Source organism: Phyllopteryx taeniolatus, chromosome 17 (assembly GCF_024500385.1).
Source record: "Phyllopteryx taeniolatus isolate TA_2022b chromosome 17, UOR_Ptae_1.2, whole genome shotgun sequence".
Classification (NCBI taxonomy): domain Eukaryota; kingdom Metazoa; phylum Chordata; class Actinopteri; order Syngnathiformes; family Syngnathidae; genus Phyllopteryx; species Phyllopteryx taeniolatus.
Genome location: NC_084518.1, coordinates 13,725,261 through 13,750,736, shown reverse-complemented (window position 1 = coordinate 13,750,736; position 25,476 = coordinate 13,725,261). Strand labels below are relative to the sequence as shown.

The following is a 25,476-nucleotide window of genomic DNA, read 5'->3' as shown; positions in this document are numbered from 1 at the left end:
CCAGCTCGGGCTCCTTCCCTACCAGAGAGGTGACATTCCACGTCCCTAGAGCCAGCTTCTGTAGCCGAGGATCGGATCGCCAAGGTCCCCGTCTTTGGCAAACCGCCTTCGGCCACCGCCCAGTTCACACTGCACCCGACCCCTATGGCCCCTCCCACAAGGGGGACCCACGTTAACCTTTCGGGCTGTGCCCGGCCGGTGCAGGCCGGGCCACCAGGCGCTCGCCTTCGAGCCCCACCACCAGGCCTGGGGGGGCCCTGGTGACCCACGTCCGAGCAAGGGAAAACGAAGTCCATTGTTTGTCGTCGTCATTAGGGGTCTTTGAGCCGTGCTTTTTCTGGTGCCTCACCTAGGACCTGTTTGTCATGGATGACCCTGTCAGGGGCATAAAGCCCCAGACAACTTAGCTCCTAGGATCACTGGTACACACAAACCCCTCCACCACGACAAGGTGACGGCTCAAGTAAGTGATATATATATATATATATATAAATTGATCGATTGATTGATCGATCTACGTTCCTACCCTCACTTATGGTCACGAGCTGTGGGTCGTGACCGAAAGAACAAGATACAAGCGGCCGAAGTGAGTTTCCTACGCAGGGTGTCCGGGCTCTCCCTTAGAGAGAGTGTGAGAAGCTCGGTCATCCGGGAGGATCTCAGAGTAGAGCCGCTGCTCCTCCACATCGAGAGAAGCCAGATAAGGTGGCGGGGCATCTGATTCGGATGCCTCCCGGACGCCTCCCTGGTGAGGTGTTCAGGGCATGTCCCACTGGGAGGAGACCCTGGGGACGACCCAGGACACGCTGGAAAGACTCCATCCTTCGGCTGGCCTGGGAACGCCTTGGGATCCCCCCGGAAGAGCTGGATGAAGTGGCTGGGGAGAGAGAAGTCTGCGCGTCCCTGCTAAAGCTACTGCCCCTGCGACCCGACCTCGGATAAGCGGTAGAAAATGGATGGATGGATGGATGGATGGATGGAGGTCAAAGGAACTGCCTGAAGAGCTCAGAGACAAAATTGTGGCAAGGCACAGATCTGGCCAAGGTTACAAGAACATTTCTGCTGCACTTAATGTTCCTAAGAGCACAGTGGCCTACATAATCCTGAAATGGAAGACGTTTGGGACGATCAGAACCCTTCCTAGAGCTGGCCGTTGGGCCAAACTGAGCAATTGGGGGAGAGGTAAAGAAGAACCCAAAGATCACTGTGGCTGAGCTCCAGAGATGCAGTCGGGAGATGGGACAAAGTTCTAGAAAGTCAACCATCACTGCAGCCCTCCACCAGTCAAGGCTTTATGGCAGAGTGGCCCGACGGAAGCCTCTCCTCAGTGCAAGACACATGAAAGCCTGCATGGAGTTTGCTGAAAAACACCTGAAGCACTCCAAGATGGTATGAAATAAGATTCTCTGGTCTGATGAGACCAAGATAGAAATTGTTGGCCTTAAAACACAGCTAAAATACCGAAGGAGTGGCTTCAGAACAACTCCGTGACTGTTTTTGAATGGCCCAGCCAGAGCCCTGACTTAAACCCAATTAAGCATCTATGGAAAGACCTGAAAATGGCTGCCCACCAACGTTCACCATCCAACCTGACAGAACTGGAGAGGATCCCCAAAGAGGAATGGCAGCTGATCCCCAAATCCAGGTGTGAAAAACTTGTTGCATCATTCCAAAAAAAACTCATGGCTGTATTAGCTCAAAAGGGTGCTTCTACTAAATACTGAGCTAAGGGTCTGAATACTTATGGCTGTGAGATATTTCAGTTTTTCTTTTTTAATAAATCTTCAAAAATGTCAACAATTCCATTGAAGAGTGAAAAATTTAAGGGGGTCTGAATACTTTCCGTACCCACTGTATATGCATGTATATTTATGTGTGTATGTGTATATATATATATATATATATATATATATATATATATTATATGTGTGTGTGTATACAGTGGGTACAGAAAGTTTTCAGACCACCTTAAATGTAAACTCTTGGCTATATTGCAGCCATTTGTTAAAATCATTTGTTAATTTTTTTCCTCATTAATGTACAAACAGCACCCCATATTGACAGAAAAAAGAACGTAATTGTTGAAATTTTTAACACAGAATCTGATAATTTGATACTTTCAATTGATTTCAACACAACAGGGCTAGAAAAGTGTCAAAACTTCACAACCCTGTCCCGCCATTGTGGCATTCCCTTTTACACAGGACTGTCCTGCCTCCATTATGGTTCTGTTACACCTCTGATACTTGAGTTTTCCGCATTAATCAAGAAAACCTAAAAATCCAGTACCCAATAAGTCAGCATTTTCCTTTTCGTTTGCATTGATGGAGATGTGCACTTAGTAGCAGTCCTGACTCCTTCCTGCTGCTATCAATTTTGGTTTTCTTGTTGTCATGACTACTCTGACGACTCAACTAAATGAAAAATGTGATAGTTATGGAATTATGTATTGCAAATCATTTTCTGCCTGCCTGAATATTATTATTATTATTTTTTTACACTTTACAGCTCTTGTATTGAATCCCATTGGATTGTGTTGAACCCATGTTTCGCATTGTCAACAAAAGTGTCACAAAAACTGGAAACGATCTTTGCCCCACCTCAGTACTACAGTACATAGTGTGTCCGCTCTTTCTTTTAAAGGATAAACTGAAATGCAAAAATGTATTGGTGCCTTACCCCAGTGTTTATTACATAATTTTTTTTAAACACTCACTTGAGATAGGGAAGGAATAGGATAAATGTCTCTGGGAGTGGGAGGGAGCGGGAGTCAAAGCCCACTCCCGTGTCAGCCTCTCGTGCAGGTCCTCAAGCTAGGCTATCAGACTATTCCTTCCACGGAGCTCTCGGTGGAGGGCTATAACTACAACAGCGCAGAAGCTATGTGCAGTAAGTCCATATGGAGTCTGCCATAAACAAAGGCTAAAAATTATGAAATATTTAGTATTTTTAATTTAAATGAAAATGGGAAGTATTCTTGCAATGGGAACTAGAGCGCTTCTGGTGTAGAAGTTCTATATTATTAGCAGAGGACATTATCATTTGAAGGATATTTTATTCACAACGCCTACAGCTGTGACTTTGACTTCATGCTGAGTAACACACACAACACTCACTGAGGGAGGAGCAGCGGGGACATTTTGTTCAGATGCCGTGATCCATTTACCATCTTCTCTTGCATTGCAGTTAAGTTGGGTTAAACAGTCAAATCTGGTAATGTTGTGCAAGAAAAGTATTGATGCTCAGCTCGGTGCTTCTCTCTTAGCAACATTCCAATCTCACTCGATCACCCATGTGACCTTTTGCTGTTCTGTCCTCACGCTGTGCATCATCCACTGACCACTCTCATGCTCTAACCCTGAAAATGACACCTTAGATTTATTCGTGAATGATGTTGCACGTCTCCTTGAGGATGAGTTGTTGTTTGTTTTTTTTTCACCCAGCTTCCATCCATCAAAATACAGAACTTTCCGTTTTGGTCAACCTTAAAATCAAAATGTATTGTCTTGATGAATTATATTTTGACTACTTTGTTTCAGAGTTCAAAGTGTTTTCCTCATTATTGTTGCAGTTCCTTATTAGGGATTCCCTGCTGTCTTTGGGCATAAGTGGGGTACACCCTACAGACAAGTTCGCCTGCTAATCACTGAACACATATTGACAATCAAACATTCACGTTTAAGTCATTTTTATTTATATAGTGTCAATTCATGACAGAAAGTATCTTTACACATTAAGTCAAGATCCACACTTCCCATATGTAAAATAAAAAAAAAAAAAAAAAAAAAATTCCTGTATAAGAGGCACGGTGGGCGACTGGTTCGCACATCTGCCTCACAGTTCTGAGGACTGGGGTTCAAATCCCGGCCCCGCCTGTGTGGAGTTTGCATGTTCTCACTGTGCCTGCGTGTGTTTTTTCCGGGCACTCCTGTTTCCTCCCACATCCCAAAAACATGCATGGTAGGTTGATTGAAGACTCTTAAATTGCCCTTAGGTGTGAATGTGTGCGCGAATGGTTGTTTGTTTATATGTGCCCTGCGATTGGCTGGCGACCAGTTCAGGGTGTACCCCGCCTCCCGCCCGAAGATAACTGGGATAGGCTCTAGCACGCCTGCGATCCTTGTGAGGATCAAGTGGTACAGAAAATGGATGGATTGATGGATCCTGTATAAGAATAAAACCTGAACCCCACATGAGCAAGCACGTGGCGACGGATGCAAGAAAAAAAACACCATCCGTTCCATCCATTTTCTGTACCGCTTACCCTCACTAGTGTCGCGGGCGTGCTGGCGCCTATCCCAGCTATCTACAGGTGAGAGGCGGGGTACACCCTGAACTGGTCGCCAGACAATCGCAGGGCACATAGAAACAAACAACCATTCGCACTCACATTCATACGTAGGAGCAATTTAGTGTCTTCAATTAACCTACCATGCATGTTTTGGGGATGTGGGAGGAAACCAGAGTACCTGGAGAAAACCCACGCAGGCACGGGGAGAACAAGCAAACTCCACACAGGCGAGGCTGGATTTGAACCCAGGTCCTCAGAGCTGAGAGGCAGATGTGCTTACCAGTCGCTCACCATGCCGCCCAGAAAAAACAAAACACCATAACGATGAAACACAACAGTTGGCCAGTACACGGCAAGTTCACAAGCAGTTACCACGAGATGCTAAAGTAGAAGTCTACATCGTCACTGGGCTGCTCCTTGTCAAGTATCACAAACAAATGGACTCACCAGTAATGAGTGACGCCAGTAACAAAATTCAAATCCAAAGCTTTGTTCACAAAAAGCTGGTCAAAATATTACCTCTGACCGGGAGTCCTTTCAAGCCAATAGGAAAGGGAACAAAAACAGGAAGTAGAGACTTAATCAAAATTAAAACCATTACGTCAAACCGTTTCATTCAATTTCCAAAAATCTGCATGCCATATTTTCTTGAAATTATTACCATTTTACAAGCTTACCACTAAATGACAACTATCCATCCATCCATTTTCTGAGCCGCTTCTCCTCATTAGGGTCGCGGGCGTGCTGGAGCCTCTCCCAGCTGTCATCGGGCAGGAGGCGGGGTACACCCTGAACTGGTTGCCAGCCAATCGCAGGGCACATAGAAACAAACAAACATTCGCACTCACAGTCATGCCTACGGGCAATTTAGAGTCTCCAATTAATGCATGTTTTTGGGATGTGGGAGGAAACTGGAGTGCCCGGAGAAAACCCATGCAGGCACGGGGAGAACATGCAAACTCCACACAGGCGGGGCCGGGGATTGAACCGGGTCCTCAGAACTGTGAGGCTGACGCTCTAACCAGTCGTCCACCGTGCCGCTAAATGACAACTAGTCTGCAAAATTTTGTTAATTTTAATTCTAATAATAATAATATATTTTGCTGTGTAGCTAGCAAACGGGCAACTCAGCCCTCCGGCAACACATTCCATACACAGTGGGCTCAAGTGAAAGGAGGCTCTTTGCGAGTGGAAACAATGTGCGGAAGGCAAATGTCATATAGATGCGTTATGCTAACCTCTGCAAGAAGCCATGAGAAATTTTCCCGGAGGCGAGGAAGGACAGAAGAAGGACTGTCGACTGGAGAACAGGCTTTGACTTTCTGTCTGTGTGTGTGTGCTTTCCTTTAAGAATGTTATCTCTAAGCTCCAGATGTTTTCTCAGCTATTAGTCTACCCGTGCTTGAGTGTGTTGTATGCAAACATGGAAACTATTAAGCACTTAGCTGCCATTTGGTTTCTAGGTTGACATTTTTTTTTCTGTTAAACTGAACTGCAAACCCCAATCTCTTCCTCTCCTCTCTCTCTATTTGCATGCTTCTGTTTGCAGTTTGTGTGTGCATGCAAGCATGTGGTCAGCACAAATAGGCTGATACAAATGAAGAGCAGTAGCACAAGTGAATCCCAGAAGAACACATCGTCTGTTTTTGAACTTGTTTGCTGCATGAGCACGCCATTCGTGAGGACAAAGTCACCCTTACACCATCTTGGAAATTAAACTTAATCCGGTTGTGTTTAAAATAAGATGAGAACAATTGTTTCATAATGATTTTTTTATTTTTTATTTTTCTCTGGCCAGCACAAGAACAATTGAACCCTTTTTAAGGCACAAAAGGTTTTAAGTTTTAAACATTTAAACCCTCATTAGAAACACTTCTTTTTAAAAAAAACTTTAAAATTATTCAATTTGTTTTACAATATGTATATATTACACATTTAAAAATAATAATTAAAATTTTTTTAATATAGACCTAAAAATTAGGGGGATACATGTTATTTAAATTTTTTTTATTATTTTTAAATATTTCCCTATAAAGAGTCGAGGGACATTAGATGATTGTTGTTCTCTTTATTTGCTCCTTGTATAAATGGAATCTAAATAAAACCATTTGGTTTGACGTCAAAAGATGAATATCAGGCAAGATATAACATTTCAGCTTTTATTTCCAGTTATTTACATCTGGATTGGCTACATTACTTAGATGATAGCATTGTTAGCATTATTAACATATTTTATGCTTAGTTACATAGAACCCCAGTGGTTTATTTCTACTTCAGTCCAATCAAAATGGCAGTATTGTCTATGACCAATGTTTGTACAATGGCTCTGATTGATTTCTCTCAGCGGCTTCACAATTACTTGTTTTTCACCCACAGACCACGCTCTGGTTTTCATGTTGGTTTGGTTAAACCTCTGAAATGTTTTCAGACAAAATAAAGTAATTGACCCCATTGTTGTCATACTGTATACTGGATTGTATACAGACTTGCATTTGTATGGCTGTATGAATGGTCAGATAAATGTCATTGTACTTGTACTTATGTTTGTACTCAGAAAGCTTGTACTGTAGATGAATCCAACCACCTTGAGGTTCCTGGCGTTATGTGGAATGGCGACATGCCACCACGGCGCATGTGTCCTCCGCTACCACACACACAGCCGATATGACGTGACAGAAATTATCTTCGATAACATCGCACTGATTTTTACTAACAGGTTGATTGCATTATCCTCATGCAAGTTATATTCTCCCGAATTAAGATGTTTTAACTTAGAATTTCTATTGGGCTGCTGTATTGTGACACAGCCGCGCCACGCAAGCGTTTATGTTTCAAAAAGTAACATAAGGTATTAAATAATTAGCCGGTATCCATGTATAGTTACATTGGGTACATTCACAATCAAATGAGATGATAAATTCAGTTTTATGAACTCGAGATGCATGTTGACAGGCCCAATGTATCCCAGCAGACATCATTTTGTCATTCTTTTCCACTTTTATAAAGGGGGAGGATTGTGGGGGTTTCAACTACTGGCACCATTATCAAGATTTAATTCTCACAAGCCTTTAATTTTTCCATCTCAAAAATGTCAGCCAATACTCATTCCCCCCTGCTTTCAGTCTGTCAGGCAGGAAGCATACCCTGCTCTTCCTCTCACCGTCACGAAGTAAATTGCACAAATGTAAAACATTTTCAAAAACAAACAAACAAAAAAAACTGAACTGAAGCTTCGTCAGCAGCGCGTGATGAATTTATTATGAATTACAGAGGATGTTCTCTTCCCATTCCTTTCAGACATGTTTTTATGATTTTTAAGTGAGACTTCAAGGAAGGGAGGGCCACGGGGTGACAGATGGGCTGTTGAAATGCATATTGGAAAATGCAAGCCGCGAGCAAAGGACTGGTAATAAAACCATGGTGTTATTTCACATTTGTTGTGCCAAGGTGCTGATTCGCAAATACCGAGACTGTATTTAGCAAAGTAGTAGGCCGCGGTTTTTATTTACTTTTCAGGGGGTGGCCTTTATTGGTACAAACTCATTTTTGGAATGATATTTAACCATGTTACCCGTATGTTTCAATTTGTCAAGTTAAAGTGGAGTTTTAAACAAAATAAATTGGAGCAGTGCGGTGAAGCGACAAAAATCGTGGCAGAACTGCTGCTCTGCGGAACATAAACATGGACCCCCACAGCATTGTGGAGTGATCACGTCAGAGCCCACTGGAACACAAAAACATAATTTTTAATACAGGGAGTCGTTGAACTTCCTGTTCCCATGGCGATGACGTATTCCCAAAATTTCCATACTTGAATTAATCTGACACAGTTTTACTTACTGATGCTGCTGTTTTGGTTAGCAACAGAGTATCTCTGAACTGAGAAAGTTTCTACTAGTTTTTTTTTTATTCTGATTGCTAAAATGTCATGTCATGTCTTTCTCTTGAAGTGGAGAACGAGAGCCACTGCGACTTCGTCAAGCTGCGGGAGATGCTGATTCGAGTCAATATGGAGGATCTGAGGGAGCAGACGCACGCCCGCCACTACGAGCTGTACCGACGCTGCAAGCTGGAGGAGATGGGCTTCAAAGACACCGACCCGGACAGCCAGCCCTTCAGGTACTACAACCCCAATTCTAATGAAGTTGGGACGTTGTGTTAAACATAAATAAAAACAGAATACAATGATTTGCAAATAATGTTCAACCTATATTTTATTGAATACACTACAAAGACAAGATATTTAATGTTCAAACTGATAAACTTTATTGTTTTTAGCAAATAATCATTAACTTAGAATTTTATGGCTGCAACACGTTCCCAAAAAGCTGGGACAGGGTCATGTTTACCACTGTGTTACATCACTTTTTCTTTTAACAACATTCAATAAACACTTAATTGTTGAAGCTTTGTAGGTTGAATTCTTTCCCATTCTTGCTTGATGTACAGCTTCAGCTGTTCAACAGTCCGGGGTCTCCCTTGTCGTATTTTACGCTTCATAATGCGCGCCACATTTTCAATGGGAGACAGGTCTGGACTGCAGGCAGGCCAGTCTAGTACCCGCACTCTTTTACTACGAAGCCACGCTGTTGTAACACGTGCAGAATGTGGTTTGGCATTGTCTTGCTGAAATAAGCAGGGGCGTCCATGAAAAAGATGTTGCTTGGATGGCAGCATATGCTTCTCCAAAACATGTATGTATCTTTAAGCATTAATTGTGCCGTCACAGATGTGTAAGTTACCCATGCCATTGGCACTAACACAGCCCCATACCATCACAGATGCTGGCTTTTGAACTTTCGTCCATAACAGTCCGAATGGTTCTTTTCCTCTTTGGCACGGATGACACTCCGTCCAAAATTTCCAAAAACAATTAGAAATGTGGACTCGTCGGACCACAGAACACTTTACCACTTTTCATCAGTACATCTTAGATGAGCTGTGGCCCAGAGAAGCCGGCGGCGTTTCTGGGTGTTGTTGATAAATGGCTTTTGCTTTGCATAGTAGAGTTTTAAGTTGGATGTAGCGCTGAACTGTATTTACTGAAATTGGTTTTATGAAGTGTTCCTGAGCACGTGGTGATATCCTTTACACATTGATGTCGGTTTTTGATGCAGTGCCGCCTGAGGGATCGAAGGTCATAGGCATTCAATGTTGGTTTTCGGCCTTGCCGCTTACATGCAGTGATTTCTCCAGATTCTCTTAACCTTTTGATGATATTATGGACCGTAGATGATGAAATCCCTAAATTCCTTGCAATTGTACGTTGAGGAACATTGTCCTTAAACTGTTCGACTATTTTCTCACGCACTTGTTCACAAAGAGGTGAACCTCGCCCCATCTTTGCCTGTGAATGACTGAGCAATTCAGGGAAGCTCCTTTTATACCCAATCATGCCACCCAATTAGCCTGTTCACCTATGGGATGTTCCAAACAGGTGTTTGATGAGCATTCCTCAACTTTCTCAGTCTTTTTTGCCACCTGCCATAAAATTCCAAGTTGATTATTTGCTAAAAACAATAAAGTTTATCAGTTTGAACATTAAGTATCTTGTCTTTGTAGTGTAGTTCAATTAAATATAGGTTGAACATGATTTGCAAATCATTGTATTCTGTTGGCGACACGGTGGAAGACTGGTTAGAGCGTCTGCCTCACAGTTCTGAGGACCGGGGTTCAATCCCCGGCCCCGCCTGTGTGGAGTTTGCATGTTCTCCCCGTGCCTGCGTGGGTTTTGTCCGGGCACTCCGGTTTCCTCCCACATCCCAAAAAACATGCGTGGTAGGTTGATTGAAGACTAAATTGCCTGTAGGAGTGATTGTGAGTGTGAATGGTTGTTTGTTTGTGTGCCCTGTGATTGGCTGGCAACCAGTTCACGATGTACCCCGCCTCCTGCCCGAAGATAGCTGGGATAGGCTCCAGCACTCCCACGACCCTAGTGAGGATAAGTGGCTCAGAAAATGGATGGATGGATGTATTCTGTTTTTATTTGTTTAACACAACGTCCCAACTTCATTGGAATTGGGGTTGTAAGAGGAAGAGTGCATCACGCCAAATTCAAAAAGCCTTAAGGCTGTATCTAATTTATTTCCGCCGCATCGTCTTTGCAGTCTTCAGGAGACTTATGAAGCCAAGAGGAAGGAGTTCTTGGGAGACCTGCAACGAAAAGAGGAAGAAATGCGACAAATGTTTGTCAACAAAGTCAAGGAGACGGAAGCAGAGTTGAAAGAGAAGGAGAGAGAGGTCAGTGTCTACAAGAAGAATGATACGTACCCAACACCCTCTTTTACACAGAATTCCAGCAAAATGTATCTGCCTTTGCTTGTTACACAGAAATCAGTGAGATTGCTGGTGTTTTGTACAGAGCAACATAACGTCCGGCAATCAGATAATTAGATGATGTCGTCACTGGTGGCTGGCGTGATGTATAAAACAGCTGCAGTATCCCTTGTATTGTGGAATTCTCTTTCACTGGCGCTGTCACACCTCTGTTATGGCTCAGATGCTACCTCAGAAGGCAATATAAAATATAAGATTTTCAATTGCTTCTGGGCTTTCTGATCATATTTCATGTCTTTTGTATCATTTATCATGCATTTCTATGTATATATAAATTTTGTAGCAATACAATTAATTGCGGGTTTCATCTGTTGTGAGTCTTGAGCTGAAAGAGTTTGGAAAAATCATGCTGCTATAACGACAAAAGTATTGAGATGCATCTAATAACCGGTAATCAATCATGGGTTAGTTCGCCCCCTTGCATCTGAATCTCTGAATTCATCATTTTACCTAGACATTTTGGACGATTGTATGCATCCAACTTTGTGGGAAGAATTGAGAAACCCTATTTTAGACCCTTTTCCATTCCAGTGTGTACAACGCAAAGCTAATAAAAGGCATGCTCGGATGAATTTAGTATGGAAGAAAGTGCCCATCAAACTCTTTTAGAATGAACTCTATTTGCCCGTAGGTGTGAATGTGAGTGCGAATGGTTGTTTGTTTGTATGTGCCCTCTGATTGGCTGGCAACCAGTTCAGGGTGTACCCCGCCTCCTGCCCGATGATAGCTGGGATAGGCTCCAGTACGCCTGTGACCCTAGTGAGGAGAAGCGGCTCAGAAAATGGATGGATGGATGGATTGAAGAGAGATACTGAGCCAACAGTGACCTCACAAATGTTTTTTTAAGGATGAAGGGAGAAAAATGCTTCACTTCCTGTTGGTGAAATGACAAGGAGTTCCAATACTTTTGTCCATATCGTGCCACTCCCCCTTTGTACTCCCCTTACTAATGGACCTCTGATTGGCTTGTGTGTCTCCTGCAGCTGCACGACAAGTTTGAGCAGCTGAAGCGCATGCACCAGGAGGAGAAGAGAAAAGTGGAGGAGAAGCGCCGGGACCTGGAGGAGGAGATGAACGCCTTCAACAGGAAGAAGGTGGCCGCCGAAACGCTGTCCCTATCCCAGCCGCTCAAGAAAGACAAGGACAAGAAAAAGTAAGCATGCTCTCCTCTTTTATAACACTCTTCCTTTTCTACCTTCCTTTCTTCTAACGTCATCATCTCATCCTTTTGTCTCGCTTTAGACGTCTTTGCCATCTCATAACCTCGCATTAGAAGTGTGAATGCTGAGATGGACATTTAAAAATGAATTTCCTGATAGTTATGCGTCAATGTCCACCATCTGCTTGCTTCTTTTAGTAACTCATTTAACAGCACAGCCATGTGAGAATTGGAGGAAATATACACACCAGTGACATTGGTGAGGAACATACAGTATATGGCACGCCAAAACCAATAAAACATCAAAGTGTAAGCAGTTATTAATAACCAAAAAACGTACAAACACAAATCTTCATTGTATATAAAAACTTAGTTAGTATGGCCCTGAAACCATTGACTTTTTAACCTTAGTTTTTGTCTTATTTAAGGCAGTATATTTATTACTAATATTTATATAGACATAAACTTATAATTACTACTTATTTTTAGTTGTCTTGTATAATAATTGTATGTATAATACAGTATGATATTATTGTCAGTTTATATCCATTTATATAATGCAACACATTTTTATGTAGTTATGTATTTATTTTAATAATAGCTAACTTTTTATTTGAAATAATAATTCTCTTCCATTTTTAGAGGATTTTCTGATTACATTTCAATATAAAAATATTGTTATTCATTAGTGTTTCATACATACAACAGTCTGTTGCACTGTACTCTTGAGTATGTACGTGTATGTATACACTAGTCCCCCCTAAAACCCTCTTTGCAATCATAAAAACAAAGTAGTGATGTCATAACATTGCCTAAGTGCACATACTCCGAACATCCAATTGGATTGCTTTGATGTCATTTGCACTGTGTCAAGGCATTAATACATTCTTTTGTGAGTTATCCACCATGGTTATATTGGTCAATTGATTTCCTTCATCGGCATTTGGGCTCAACCTTTCTTATCATTCAGTTGAACGGCCTCTATGAGTTGACCAGACATTGGAGTTTCCATAGAAGGCATCCTGGCATGTGCGAAGGGAAGCTCTCGTTGCTGTCACCTCCGCTGGACACTTCCTGTCCTTTCGCTCTTTCCTTCCTCGCTCTAATAATTAGGAGATTCGGCCGCTCCACTCAAACGTTGGGCAGATTGTAAAAGTGCCTCTGCCGATACGTGAAACGCCTCTTATCGTGTGCCCGCATACAACTACCAGACAGGATTTTCTTGTTTGAGATCATAATCGTGTGAGGCACTCGAGGTTGATTTTGTGACCTCGCCGCCAGCCATAACTGTTCATTGGAGTCTGACAGTCACCTTAAAGCGACAGACAGCACATCCGTCATACAGTCGTCATCACACTTTTTTTTTTTTTGGGAGGCAGTGCTTGAATAAAATAACAAATGCACATCATTATAGCTTATTATTTTTGTAAAGACAATTTTTTAAATTATTTTTTTTTTGTTGTAAATCCATTACAGTTCTTCTATTGGATAGTGATGTTTTGGCCAGTGGGTGCATAGTGTAGAATAAATCTGTTGCTTACAAACATGCTGACCTTACATTGACTGTAATTAAAAGTGATGGTTAGCTTTACATAACGACACGCTCAGCTGGCTTTAGATCAGCGTCTAATCTCAAGCATTTACTAACAGCTGACGCCTCAGCCATGTGGTAGCATGTGGCTCCCTCTAGTGAGCTTGTATTTAGTCACTCATACTTTTATTGACGTCATCATTCAGTTCTCCCCTGCTTTCTCCTCACAAACAGACACCATTTAATTTCTCCACAATGTGCTTGTTTTTATTTATTCACTTTGTTTTTTTTCATTGTTTTTTCCAGTTAATTTATGACTGCCGTTTTCCCCTCCCCACACACGACCACGGATTTGTCCTCCATCACAACACCACCACCACCATTTTTCTTTGTGTTTTGACATTCCATCTTGACATTGTGCACATGGACCAATGATGACGAAGCCGTGGTGAAGCATGGTGAGAGTGTTCACTTTGACAACAATGGCCATCATTTATTCAGGATTTCCCCCCTTTTTATATTATTTTTGGACACTTTATATGAATATTTTGTGATTTTATTTTGTCTTTTTTTTTTCTTTCTTCCCCCCCCCCCCCCCCCCCCCCCATCAACACACCAGAGATGCAAACCCATTCATTAACAGCTTAAGGCTGTTTGGTACTGCAGTGTAACTCTAACAATGTAGGGTGTGTTTATAATAATTGTTTTCATATTAATTCAGTCTATGTGAATATTGTTAGAGCTTACTCGACCTACTATGCAAATATGTCTTGGGAGTATTATATTGCAATAAGTCCACAATTGATGTGACGGAAACATTATTGTAAACTGTAGAGGAAGCCAATAGACGTGCATACACGTGCGTGTGTGCACACACACGTGTGTATGTGTACACATTCAGGAAAACCTCAAAGCGTCAGCTTGCCGGAAAATGAGAGCAGCTGTGTTTTCTGTCATTGGAAATAAATGCAAATATTAAACTATGCCCTCTTGCACAGCCGTCCCACGATGTTGTCTCAGTTTGCCCAGTATTCTCCATGTTTCCACCCTGTGGTACTGACTTCAGCTGTGTGTGTGTGGTGGGGGAAGTATGTGACCGTAGAAGATTACGGTTCGTTGACAGTGTCTTCCGTTGTGTACGCTATGTGTGTTAACAGCACCTGCAGCTGACTGTAAACAAACTTAAACTGCCTCATATGACGATAATGCTTTGATGCACACTCATTGGACACTTCACTAGGTACACAAATTCAGCATAGAAAGAATTGAGCTTGAAATGTATGTATATCACTGGGCCTCCAACTATTGTACAGGGTCCCCCCCCCAAAAAATTTACATTTGAAAAATTTAATTAAATGTCACAGACAAACTTTAAAATTGATAAAAATTCCAATAGCATATTCAAGTAGTTATATATTTTGTCAAAAGCATGTCACAAAATTGTTAAGACACTTGTGAAGTGTTTTAAAAATCACAAGATATCTCATTTGAACTTAAATTCAGTGACAATTAGCGATGTTGCTAGACTAAAATGTCAAATTTTGGGGGATACCCTGATGCTGAACAAGTTCAACAAAGCAATGAGGTTCCACCAGTAAGCTCTGCTCAAATCAAACTAAACTGTAATTTTAATTAAGATTGAATCAAGAAAATAAAACATTTACCAAAATAACAGAAAATCAATCCCAACCACAATAATTGTTAAATTGAAATGTTCAAAACTGCGCATTAGTGCCGATTTTTATTTTTTAAACTGTTACATTCCAAAAAGAAATGGTGGCTTTTCCTGTCAGCGCTCTACACTGTATGTTGTTGTCCATGTTAATATTTTTGTTTTCCCTTACCAAATTTGGTGCCCAGTGTATACTGACTTTAAACTAAATTCCCTCATTTTGTGTTAAAATACTCAATGATAGAGAATTTTATATTTTATTATGGCTAAGGTGTCTATATTTAAGGGAACACGATAGATAACACAATAGTGAGCCCCGTCCTTTGTAAAGGTCCTCTCTGCCAACACACACTGCCATTATTATTGTGTGTGTGCACCACCTGCAGGGCACTCTGGACCTCATCCAGCAGTACAATCTGCTCCCTCCACATTGCTGAGTGGTGTTCACGGTGCATTTTGGACCTCAAAGTCTATACGACCACTTTCTTTTTAATGATATTGTGAAGTTAAAACACATTTGACTCTTTAGGTCATACGACTCGTACCTTTATTTGTGTGGTACAGACAAAAATATACATAGAGTAGCTGCCTGGGGACAAGGGAAACACACTGGTCGCTATTTTAGCTCCACTGTGAGGAGCGTAACCACTTCACATTAAAAAAGATCAGTAAATTGCAAGACTTTAGTACAACACATTGTTTTTGTGTGCAGTATAAGTAACATAATGACAGAGGTTCAGCAAAATAAAATAGGACACTTCAATCCCATTATAGAAGCATTATTAGTATAGCTGTTGATGATCGTGATTCTATTGGTGCTTAAGAAAATCAACACTGGTGGAATAGTGCACTAAAATCAGTTGCAGCATGAAGTCGTAAAATTAAAGCTTTATTTTTATTTTTTTAGAAATAGTAAATATTAGGCAAAGTACATGCGATTAAATAAAATAAATTCCCCCCTTATTTTAAGTCTTCTGAAAAGTGCTACCGTGGCTCTAGTGGGGTTAAACCAGAGCACTTCATGAACAAACAAAATTAGGATTTAAACTTAAAAAAAAAAAAAGCCATTCCTGACCTCAGACACATAACCGCCTCGAGTTTATCCTTCACACCAAACAAAATCTTTTCGTGGCGGACACCATAAACATCTCAATTAAAAAAGTAAAAAAATAGTAAATGAGAACTTAAATGGACCACTCTTCAGTCAACCAACTGCCTATTGCATCACATACAATTTCACATGGAAGTGAAGATGGATTAAAACAGTAACTCAATGAAATATCTAGTCAAAGTGTCAAAATTTTCATTTCAAAAGTATGAGAATATTGCACCTACATCAGTAACTCAAAGTCGTACGAAATGCGGTGAACCCTAAATATCATGGGAATTACAGTATGCTTGGCCCAAATGTGCTGTGACTTACTCGGGGAGGGTGCAGTGGTGGGCAGGGTGAGGCGGTCTCCTGCGGGGAGTCAAACGGCGATCCCCCTACACCGCCCTCCACTTTGGAGCTAATTTCTTCGTTGTACAAACGCCTTAAACCATCGTAATACTCATCCGAGTCCCGGAGCTGGTCCGAGGAGCGCCCCTTCCTGATCCTCCGTCGGAGGCGGCGTGAGGGGGTCCGGACTTTGTCCGCCTCCCTCTTGTGGATGTGGCCGCTGTCAAAGATGTAGACTGCATTGGCGGGCAGGGAGAACTCCAGGATGCGGAGATGCTCATCCACAGTCTCCTTGCAATGGATGAACTCGACGCTGTCCACCTTGATGGGAAGTCCACAGAATTCAAAATGAAAACCACCATCTTGTCTTGAGCAAAATTTGCTGCATAATTCCAGTCTGGCGTCAAGGTGACTATTGTCAACGCAAAGCATTTTTTGTTCTTTAATGCATCATTTCATCCAGCGTGTGCCATCTCCATCAGAAGTAGCTTCATTTTAGACTCTTGTAAGCAGAAAGCTAAATATCGACAAAGGATGGAAATCCCCATTGCAGGTAAAGCATCGTAGATTCATTAATAAGTAATCTAAAGTCATTCTGGGACAATGTTTCCACCAAGCAGCACACTTCGGTTTAGTCTGTCACTGTATACCCTGATCTAGCTTGTGTTTTCACTGTGCACGCCTGATGCTGATAGCTGCTCCATCTAGCATATTTGCACCACACACTACCTAATATAGTGTCCACATACAAGTTGTGTCCCAATTCCGGACACACCCTGCACAGTCTAGGCATTGCAGAAAATTTAGTCAGTTTTTGTTAAGTATTCTGATGATTTCCTGGTTAAATATTCCCAGCCTTAACACTTAAAAACTGGTTGCTCCCATTACCAATAAAGGTGTCCCAGTTCAGGGGCTGCACACTTCCAAGACAGACTGCAATGTGTCTAGCAGTTGGTATCCCTGTGGAAGGGTACTAAGATGGTGCAGGCCAAAAATCAGAGTACGAAACTGAACGAAAGTGTCTTGCTTAGTGGAAACAGTTCAGGTTGACTCGTAGGCAGTTTTTTTTTTTTCTTACCTGTGCTTTCTTCAGCAGGTCCGTAAAGACTGAGAACCAATCGGGCGTGAGCGCCTCCAGCTCCAAGGTGATGATGGCCAAGGCCAACGTGGAGCCCTTGAACTGCCAAAGCTGGTGGCAGGCCATACAGTGCTGCACCTGCTTGGTCCACAGCGCCACCTGGAAGCCCGGAGGCCTCTTCTGACGGCTCAAGGACGGAATGAGGTGAGGATGGCCATAGACCAGCAGGGCGTGGAACTGCGACGAGAGACGAAGGAAAGCCAGACGTTAAGCGCATGATGTCATTGTTGTATCAGTTATCTTCCTGGACCTCTCCCGAACATCATCTATGTTGTTAGGCCGGATGATGAATCTTTACCACGCCACACCTTCAGTCTCATTCACTCAGTCACTCGTTTGTATCGTATCATATGTGCAAGTGCTTTTCTGTGCTCTGACCATAGGCGTCACAACCAACCTAAGTCAGGTCTAAAAGGTAACAAAAAAAAAATGCATTCAGTGGAGTGGACATTCATGCATTCTGGACATTTACTTGGTCCAAAGATGGATAAAGTGAACACCATCTCTTTAGGAGCTGCTTCATAATAAGCCATGTTCACGTTGTGCTCTTAAGTGGAATTTTGTGGACCATTCAAAGGGGATTTGATTGAAAATCTTTGTTATTTTGGTTGTATTCTGCCTTCTCAAGATGGCCCAGAGGTAAAAGCATCTCATCCATGTCATGATGTCTGTAACAAATTATCCATAGCTTATATTGACAATGAAAGAAATCTAGGAAAATATATTGTTCGGTCTCAGTGGAGAGTATTTATTTAAAGATACTTATTTGAACAGTATATTAAAAAAGAAATGTCTTTATTTTTATTATTTTTTAAATTATTATATTGTGTCTCTTTATATTAAAAGTCTTTGTAATACATAAAGTGAAGTGTTTGGGACCCTCATCAATATAATGCTTCTTTTCCACTTAAAAGTACCTTCTTGCTTTGTTGGTTTTCCACTTCAGTCATGCGAAACTGCAAAAAACACACCATTGAACTCATCACTCCGGATGAGACACACTCAAAACAATTTTTCCATTTACTTCTTACAAGGCGACTGTTATACTGATGGCAGCAAAGTATAATACAGCAGAAACAGGGTAAGCTAACATTAGCATGTTTTATTTTTGTTATTTCTAGCTGTGTATTGTTCACAAACTGGCTGTGGCAGTACTATTTTTTTATTTTTTTTTTGCAATGGAAAAAATAATCACTAAAGCAGAACAGGTTAGGTACCATACAGTGGAAAAGGAGCATTAGTTTATTCCAGGATGGGAAAAGGTTCATTTGTTATGGCTTTAATAACTACCCATCAGCACACTGTTGATTCTTATAGAGGGAATGTAGGTTGGAGAGATTATCAACTCTTGAGGATGCACAACTGCAAGATTAGACTCATCAGCTAAAGCGGGTAAATCTGTTTAAACAATCACCGTCAGATGTGACAGTATGCGTGTGAAAAAACTGTGCTGCAAAGAAAAATAGTCTGGACCAAATCGAAAAAAACAAACATAGCTCATGATGATCTTACGATGTGAATGAAGTCGACGGGCGTGGAGGTGTACAAGTCCCAGTGCAGCTTGTCTAGAATGATGCGCTCCATCCGAACGATCTCCGCCGTTGAAAAGTTGCATTTGCTCTCTGCAACCAAGTTGCTGACTGAACCTATGACCTGTTTTCCAACGCAAGGCAAAAAAGAAATAAAAGTGTTGTTTGGACGCAGCGCTAAAGTGTGTGTGTTTTTCTAAAGTGCAACATTACCTCATCTTCTTCGTTGATTTTGGCGGCTAGGACCAATGAGGTAAAAGCGATACATTGTAAGTATTTTGGCTGCACCTGAAAGCAGAGCAGACAGAGAATCAGCACCTTACAGCTGTGATTCAGGTTTTTTTCTCAACCCCATGCTCGCGTGGGTTTTCTCCTCAACCCCATGCTCGCGTGGGGTTTCTCCTCAACCCCATGCTCGCGTGGGGTTTCTCCGGGTACTGTTGCTTCCTCCCACATTCCAAAAACATGCACGTTAGATTCACTGAGGACTCTAAATCAGGTGTCCCCAAACTTTTTGAAACTAAGATCTACATTTGGGCTCTGAGTCATGAAAAGGGGTACCAGTTATTTTTAGGACACTTTTTAAACATTGTTATAAATGAACATTTATTACAGTCTACACATTTTAATTACATTTGTTCAGGTTTCAACTGTGTCCACAGATGTTTGTATTTTGTTGTTTGCTATTTGCTATGACAAAGCACACCTGTACTGAAGTACAAGATCCGATACAGCTTCACGTACCTTGACTGTGGACAGCATCCTGTTGAGGACGCACACGCCCAGTGCCAAGGTCTCCGGACAGAAGCGGAAGCGTCTGTTCATGTCCCCCAGCCACACGATCGTGTCTTGGTGTTGGGACAACGAGATGTCAGCACCCTAAGGAGCCAAGAGGTTCAAAAAGTTTGAAGTTCCGTTTTATATGAATTGTTATAGTACACGTGTTCCCAGCAGGTCCAGGAAGACCCCTTTCACCTGGACGCATCTGCCCTTGAAGGTGGGGGCCTTCCAGAGGTGCGCCTCCCGCACCAGCGCCGCCTCCAGCAGGTCGAGCAGGTGGCGGTTTCCCGCGACGCTCGGACCCTTCATAGCCAGCAGCGCCCGGGCCACAATGCAGCTGAGGCCCACGCACCTGGTGGAGGTAAAAATTAAATACACTTGAACATGTCAATGTGTCTCGAAAATGGTGTTAGTTAACATCATTTCAGTGAGCATAAAAAAAAAGCCATAATTCTGCACGTTTTGCATTTTCTTTGGCATTTTGGTGACACCAAGGAAGCATGACTCACATTTGAAGCAGTGATCATTATACTTTTCTCATACTTATCCCAATCGAAATATTTGACTTTTCTCTCAAATGGAAGTGCTCACAGAAGTAATTCAGAGGCCATGGCGAGAATACTTGTGCTGTATCTGGGGATTGCTAAAATATGCTGTGATGCCTTTACAAGCATCCTCAGTTCAGTGTGTTAGCATTTATCCTAGCAACCGCTGAGGAATGCACTGCTACTCTGGATGACTTTCCAACTTACTGTAGCTTGTAATGACGTATGCTTAATTAAGAAAGTATCAGCTCTAAGGGGGGAGGGGGAATAAAACACCAAATGCGTGTGTTTAAAAAGGTTTAAGGAAGTAAAGGAAGAAATGCTGCGCAAAAAACATTTGAAGAGGTCGCCGGCAGACGTAACGGAAGCAAAGCAACGTGCACAAAAAGTCGTTTGTTGTGTGCGCGGTGTTTTTGGGGTGGGGGGCGATACATGGAAAAGAATCGAGGCGCGAGCTGCTAGACAGTTGCCGCAAGCACAGGCACGTACAACAACACATGAATCGTGTGACTTCCCTGCATGTTACAACGCTTACCTCTTCGAGTCGAAATCCAAAAAGGTCTCCTCGGTGGCGGGTGCATTTATACGCCTTGTTTTTTTTGAAATAACAAATTAGACCATGGTTAGCAAATTAACAAGCAAACCGAGGCGAGACGCTGCAAATAAAGGCGACGCAGAGAAAATAGCGTGCGTAAATCGCGGTGGTCAGCCACATGATATGTTTTCGAATCCTCGCCGTGGAGAAAGGAAAACGAACGCGTAACAGAGCGCGATTAAACGAGGCAGCTGCAAGAAAACAAGCGCAAAAAAACAAAAACAAGACAGGAAGCAGAAAAAAAAAATCCGAGGGATTGAGGGCAGGCTGTGTTTTGAACACGCAAGCACCGCCCCCTTGCGTGACGTCACAGCAACGGAGAACTATGTTAGTGGGTCACACATCCGGGACTTCCGCGCACAAAATGGGCGAAAATGGAAGATTATTCTTCAAAATGTGTTTTTGACAATGAATACAAGCAATAAATTAAATATTAATATCTAATCTTGATGGACCGCGTTTACTGTCCAAACCTGACCGGGTGACCTCCGAGTTCTGGTCTTATGTCACAAGGCCAGAGCACAGATATGAGATTTGTTTTGGTTTTCTTTATCTCTGTAAAACTGTAACACTTACACAACATGAGAGATGTCCAGACTTATCCAGGGGTGTTTTCATGATTTCTTGGTAAAAACATTTTTGTACGAAACATATGAAGCTCAACAAACAGCACAAAATATACACCGACATGGCACATAGAACTTTACATTTCCTCAAACCTGCAAATGAGAAGTGATCCACATTCCCGTGTCTTCATAACATATTTGTGGCATGCTTTCAACAAACATCTCACACATCAAACACTTTTTTTTTTTTTTTTGCCTTGCTGAACTGAGTCTGTTTTGAGCAGTGTTGGGTTGTCTGGGCCAGCAAGGCCGTCTCTACTGGCCTAAACACTATCTGAGGCACTCAACGCCGTGTAAAACCTAAATTTTAACATTGGTTCCATGAGATTGGATTAACTCGATCACAACAGTCTAGTAGTCTCTTCATTACGTGAAGTTTCTCTTTGCTGTACTACTTCCGGTACATGTATGCGAATGTCAAATTTTTCATCCAATCAGATTTCAGGCTCTTTGTGCTGCCAAGTCAAGCTTATCTTCCCGTGGCCGTTAGAATTGGAAATGCTGGCCACTGTAACTAAGACCAACCAAACCAATCAGATTTCAAACTTGCCTCAGTGGGCCAGCTTGCTATGCATACATGGTCCCCCTCTGTGAATATTAAAGCAGACATATTATGCCTTTTCCCCACAATTTCAAACTGTTCCCACGTGTCTTACTTGGATATCTGTGACATGCTTTCATCAAAACACCCCAACAATAACAAATTGTGGCACGCTTTTTACCAAAGTTTTATTTATTTATGTATTTATGTATTTATTAGTCTTTCGGAAATTGGTATGATTTGGGACGCCGGTACTTTCTCATGCAAATGAGCCACAGCTCACCGGCCTCGTCTATTACTGTGGGATGTGTCAATGTGAGAACGTTACCATGACAACTAGGCCAGACTAACGTAAACCTAGTGAAACCTGCGAAGTGCACGCGAGCCCCAATAACCAGCATCGATTGTACAGTATTTTCACTCATGGAGGCAGCACCTGATCACTAAACTACCAAATACCACTTGTCAGTTAGTGTAGACTAAAGGATCTGTGCATGTGCCGCAAGTACTGGACACATCGCCGAGCACAAATACCCCCGAGCACAAATACCCCCAACCACTAACACGTCGACAGCGTCACTGATCAGTGAAGTATGTGTCACTTATCAGAACTTAACACTGTTAACGGATCATTTTTATTGGTACTGTCATCAGAGGTATTTTTATTTTCTAAAAGTCCCAGAAACGATCAAGATGTGCTTTAGACTTCATGTTGTATTTAGTCAATGAAATGTACGTTTTTTGGCATAGGCAAATCAAGCTGTGCAAACCATCCATCCATCCATCCATTTTCTGAGCCGCTTCTCCTCACTAGGGTCGCGGGCGTGCTGGAGCCTATCCCAGCTGTCATCGGGCAGGAGGCGGGGTACACCCTGAACTGGTTGCCAGCCAATCACAGTGCACATAGAAACAAACAACCATTCGCACTCACAGTCATGCCTACGGGCAATTTAGAGTCTCCAATTAATGCATGTTTTTTGGAATCTGGGAGGAAAACGGAGTGCCCGGAGAAAACCCAAGAAGGCACGGGGAGAACATGCAAACTCCACACAGGCGAGGGGCGAGGCCGGGGATTGAACCCGGGTCCTCAGAACTGTGAGGCTGACGCTCTAACCAGTCGGCCACCGTGTCCTGCGATTTGTATGTGCCCTGCGATTGGCTGGCAACCAGTTCAGGGTGTACCCCGCCTCCTGCCCGATGACAGCTGGGATAGGCTCCAGCACGCCCGCGACCCTAGTGAGGATAAGCGGAACGGAAGATGAATGAGGCGGCACGGTGGCCGACTGGTTAGAGCGTTAGCCTCACAGTTCTGAGGTGCGGGGTTCAATCCCCGTCCCCGCCTGTGTGGAGTTTGCATGTTCTCCCCGTGCCTGCGTGGGTTTTCTCCGGGCACTCCGGTTTCCTCCCACATCCCAAAAACATGCATTAATTGGAGACTCTAAATTGCCCGTAGGCATGACTGTGAGTGCGAATGGTTGTTAGTTTCTATGTGCCCTGCGATTGGCTGGCAACCAGTTCAGGGTGTACCCCGCCTCCTGCCCGATGACAGCTGGGATAGGCTCCAGCACGCCTGCGACCCTAGTGAGGAGAAGCGGCTCAGAAAATGGATGGATGGATGGAAGATGAATGAATGAATGAATAGTGTCTGACACACAGGTTAAAACATTCATGGCCTGCAACATTTGGGCTGATTTCTTCACAGTATTCTAATTTTTTCAATTCCTGATTTTGTGCGTTTTATGAGCTGGAAGCCCAAATTATGTAAAAATAAAGAAATAAATACTTGAAATTGTTTAAATTGTGGGCCCTGAATCTATAATCTATGAAAGTTTAACTTTTTGAATGCAATTATGGAAATAAATAAACTTTTCCATGATATTCATTTTTTTTGGAAAGGGTCTGTATATGTTCAAATTAAGATTCCATAACTGTCTTAAACATTTTCCATATTATAAGTACATAATACACTCTTAAGAAATTTTCTCACAAATTTTATCACAAGTGTAGTTTAAATGATGAAATAGTCTCAGGCAGAAGTGTCAAAAGTGCGGCCTTTGCAGTGGCATACAGTGTACTAAGATTAGAATTAAACGTTGCCTGCATTAAGAAAATCATGATGGAGGATTAGAGCCACACTGAAAAGAAAAATAAAAGGTTATGAGAACAAGTCTCAGTATAAAGAGACCTCTTAGCTTCCCCACGTACATTGGATTAATTTTCTTTCTCTATACATGACCCGAGGTGGAAAATGTTTGGACACATCAGATTTTTCCCATGCTTTTAAGAGCATTTCCACTTTTAAATGATATTTCTTGCACTGTACGCTGTTTTAATTGTGTTTTTATTTAATTTGTCTTTGTTTTAAATGTTTATAAGCTGTTTTTTTTAATTTGTTTTAAAATGCTTTTAATCACGTAAAGCACATTGGGTTACCTTGTGTATGAAATGCGCTTTATAAATAAATGTGCTTTGATTTGCTTAAGAAGTAATACATGCAGAGTATATTGTGTGACAACTCTCTGAATCAATGACAAAACTTACATATGGAGAGTCCCAAGGGTCCTCTGGCTTCAGGTTGAAGAGCGTACATAAAGTAAAACAATCCTCTACAAGTGTAGCTCGATGCTTTGTTCTGATCTCTTTCACACAACTTTCCGTGGAAATCCACTGCCTGGGTCCACTGTGCACCCTGGTAGCCAAAGAATGCTCCAGCACCAATCGATGTCAAGCAGCCCTGTGCTGTCAGGAGCACTCGGTGCACTTGGCTGAGCACATTATGGCCCTAAAGTCGCATGTGAGCTGCCTGCTTTTGATCCTGCTCGGAGATGCTCCATATGCTTTTCTTGTCCTCTCTCTTTCGGCGTCGTTGCCCAAAACAGGACATTATTTAAAAATGACAGTGCAGAAAATGCACAAACATAAATTGATTCTAATTCAGTTACTGGTTCGGTTTGTATCATCTGTCAGAAAATCGGCAAAAATGTTGATTGTTTTCCAGAGTTAAAGCAGATGTTTGCAAATGTCTTATTTTTATTAAACACAAGGATAATTATTTTATTTTCATAGAAGACAATACAAATATTTGAGTATATTTACTGTTGAGAGGCTAAAAGTCTATGGATTTGGACAATTGTAAATTAACCAATGTCTCTTAAGGATTAATCATTAATCAAAATGGTTGTCGATTAATTTGATAACCGATTAGTTGTCAATTATTTTAATTGTTGCACCTCTATTGAAGACCCAAAATTGTCCATAGGTGTGAAGTTAATAACTCGTTTTTCCCGATTTG

General features: G+C 42.1%; 2 protein-coding genes across 5 annotated transcripts in view; one reads left to right on the top strand and one right to left on the bottom strand.

Annotated features, from left to right (window-relative positions):
* Positions 1 to 18,460, top strand: part of septin8a (septin 8a) — a 44,097-nt gene extending 25,637 nt beyond the window's left edge. The window contains exons 7-10 of one of the 4 annotated variants that reach the window (XM_061751091.1): positions 8,242 to 8,410; positions 10,399 to 10,531; positions 11,611 to 11,780; positions 17,524 to 18,460. In XM_061751091.1, coding sequence (XP_061607075.1) covers positions 8,242 to 8,410; positions 10,399 to 10,531; positions 11,611 to 11,780; positions 17,524 to 17,692 — 641 coding nt within the window. In that variant the 3' untranslated portion in view covers positions 17,693 to 18,460. Of the gene's footprint in view, positions 1 to 8,241; positions 8,411 to 10,398; positions 10,532 to 11,610; positions 11,781 to 13,623; positions 14,313 to 17,523 lie in introns of those variants that run through there. The other 3 variants (XM_061751092.1, XM_061751094.1, XM_061751095.1) reach the window with 3 other exon arrangements.
* A 259-nt stretch (positions 18,461 to 18,719) lies between these two features.
* ccni2 (cyclin I family, member 2) lies at positions 18,720 to 24,854 on the bottom strand. The gene is made up of 5 exons (XM_061751096.1): positions 24,726 to 24,854; positions 20,073 to 20,229; positions 19,842 to 19,976; positions 19,311 to 19,385; positions 18,720 to 19,221 (listed from the first exon to the last, which is right to left on the bottom strand). Coding segments are annotated over exons 1-5 (525 nt in total). The 5' UTR covers positions 24,728 to 24,854; the 3' UTR covers positions 18,720 to 19,065.
* Between the last annotated feature and the right edge of the window lie 622 nt (positions 24,855 to 25,476).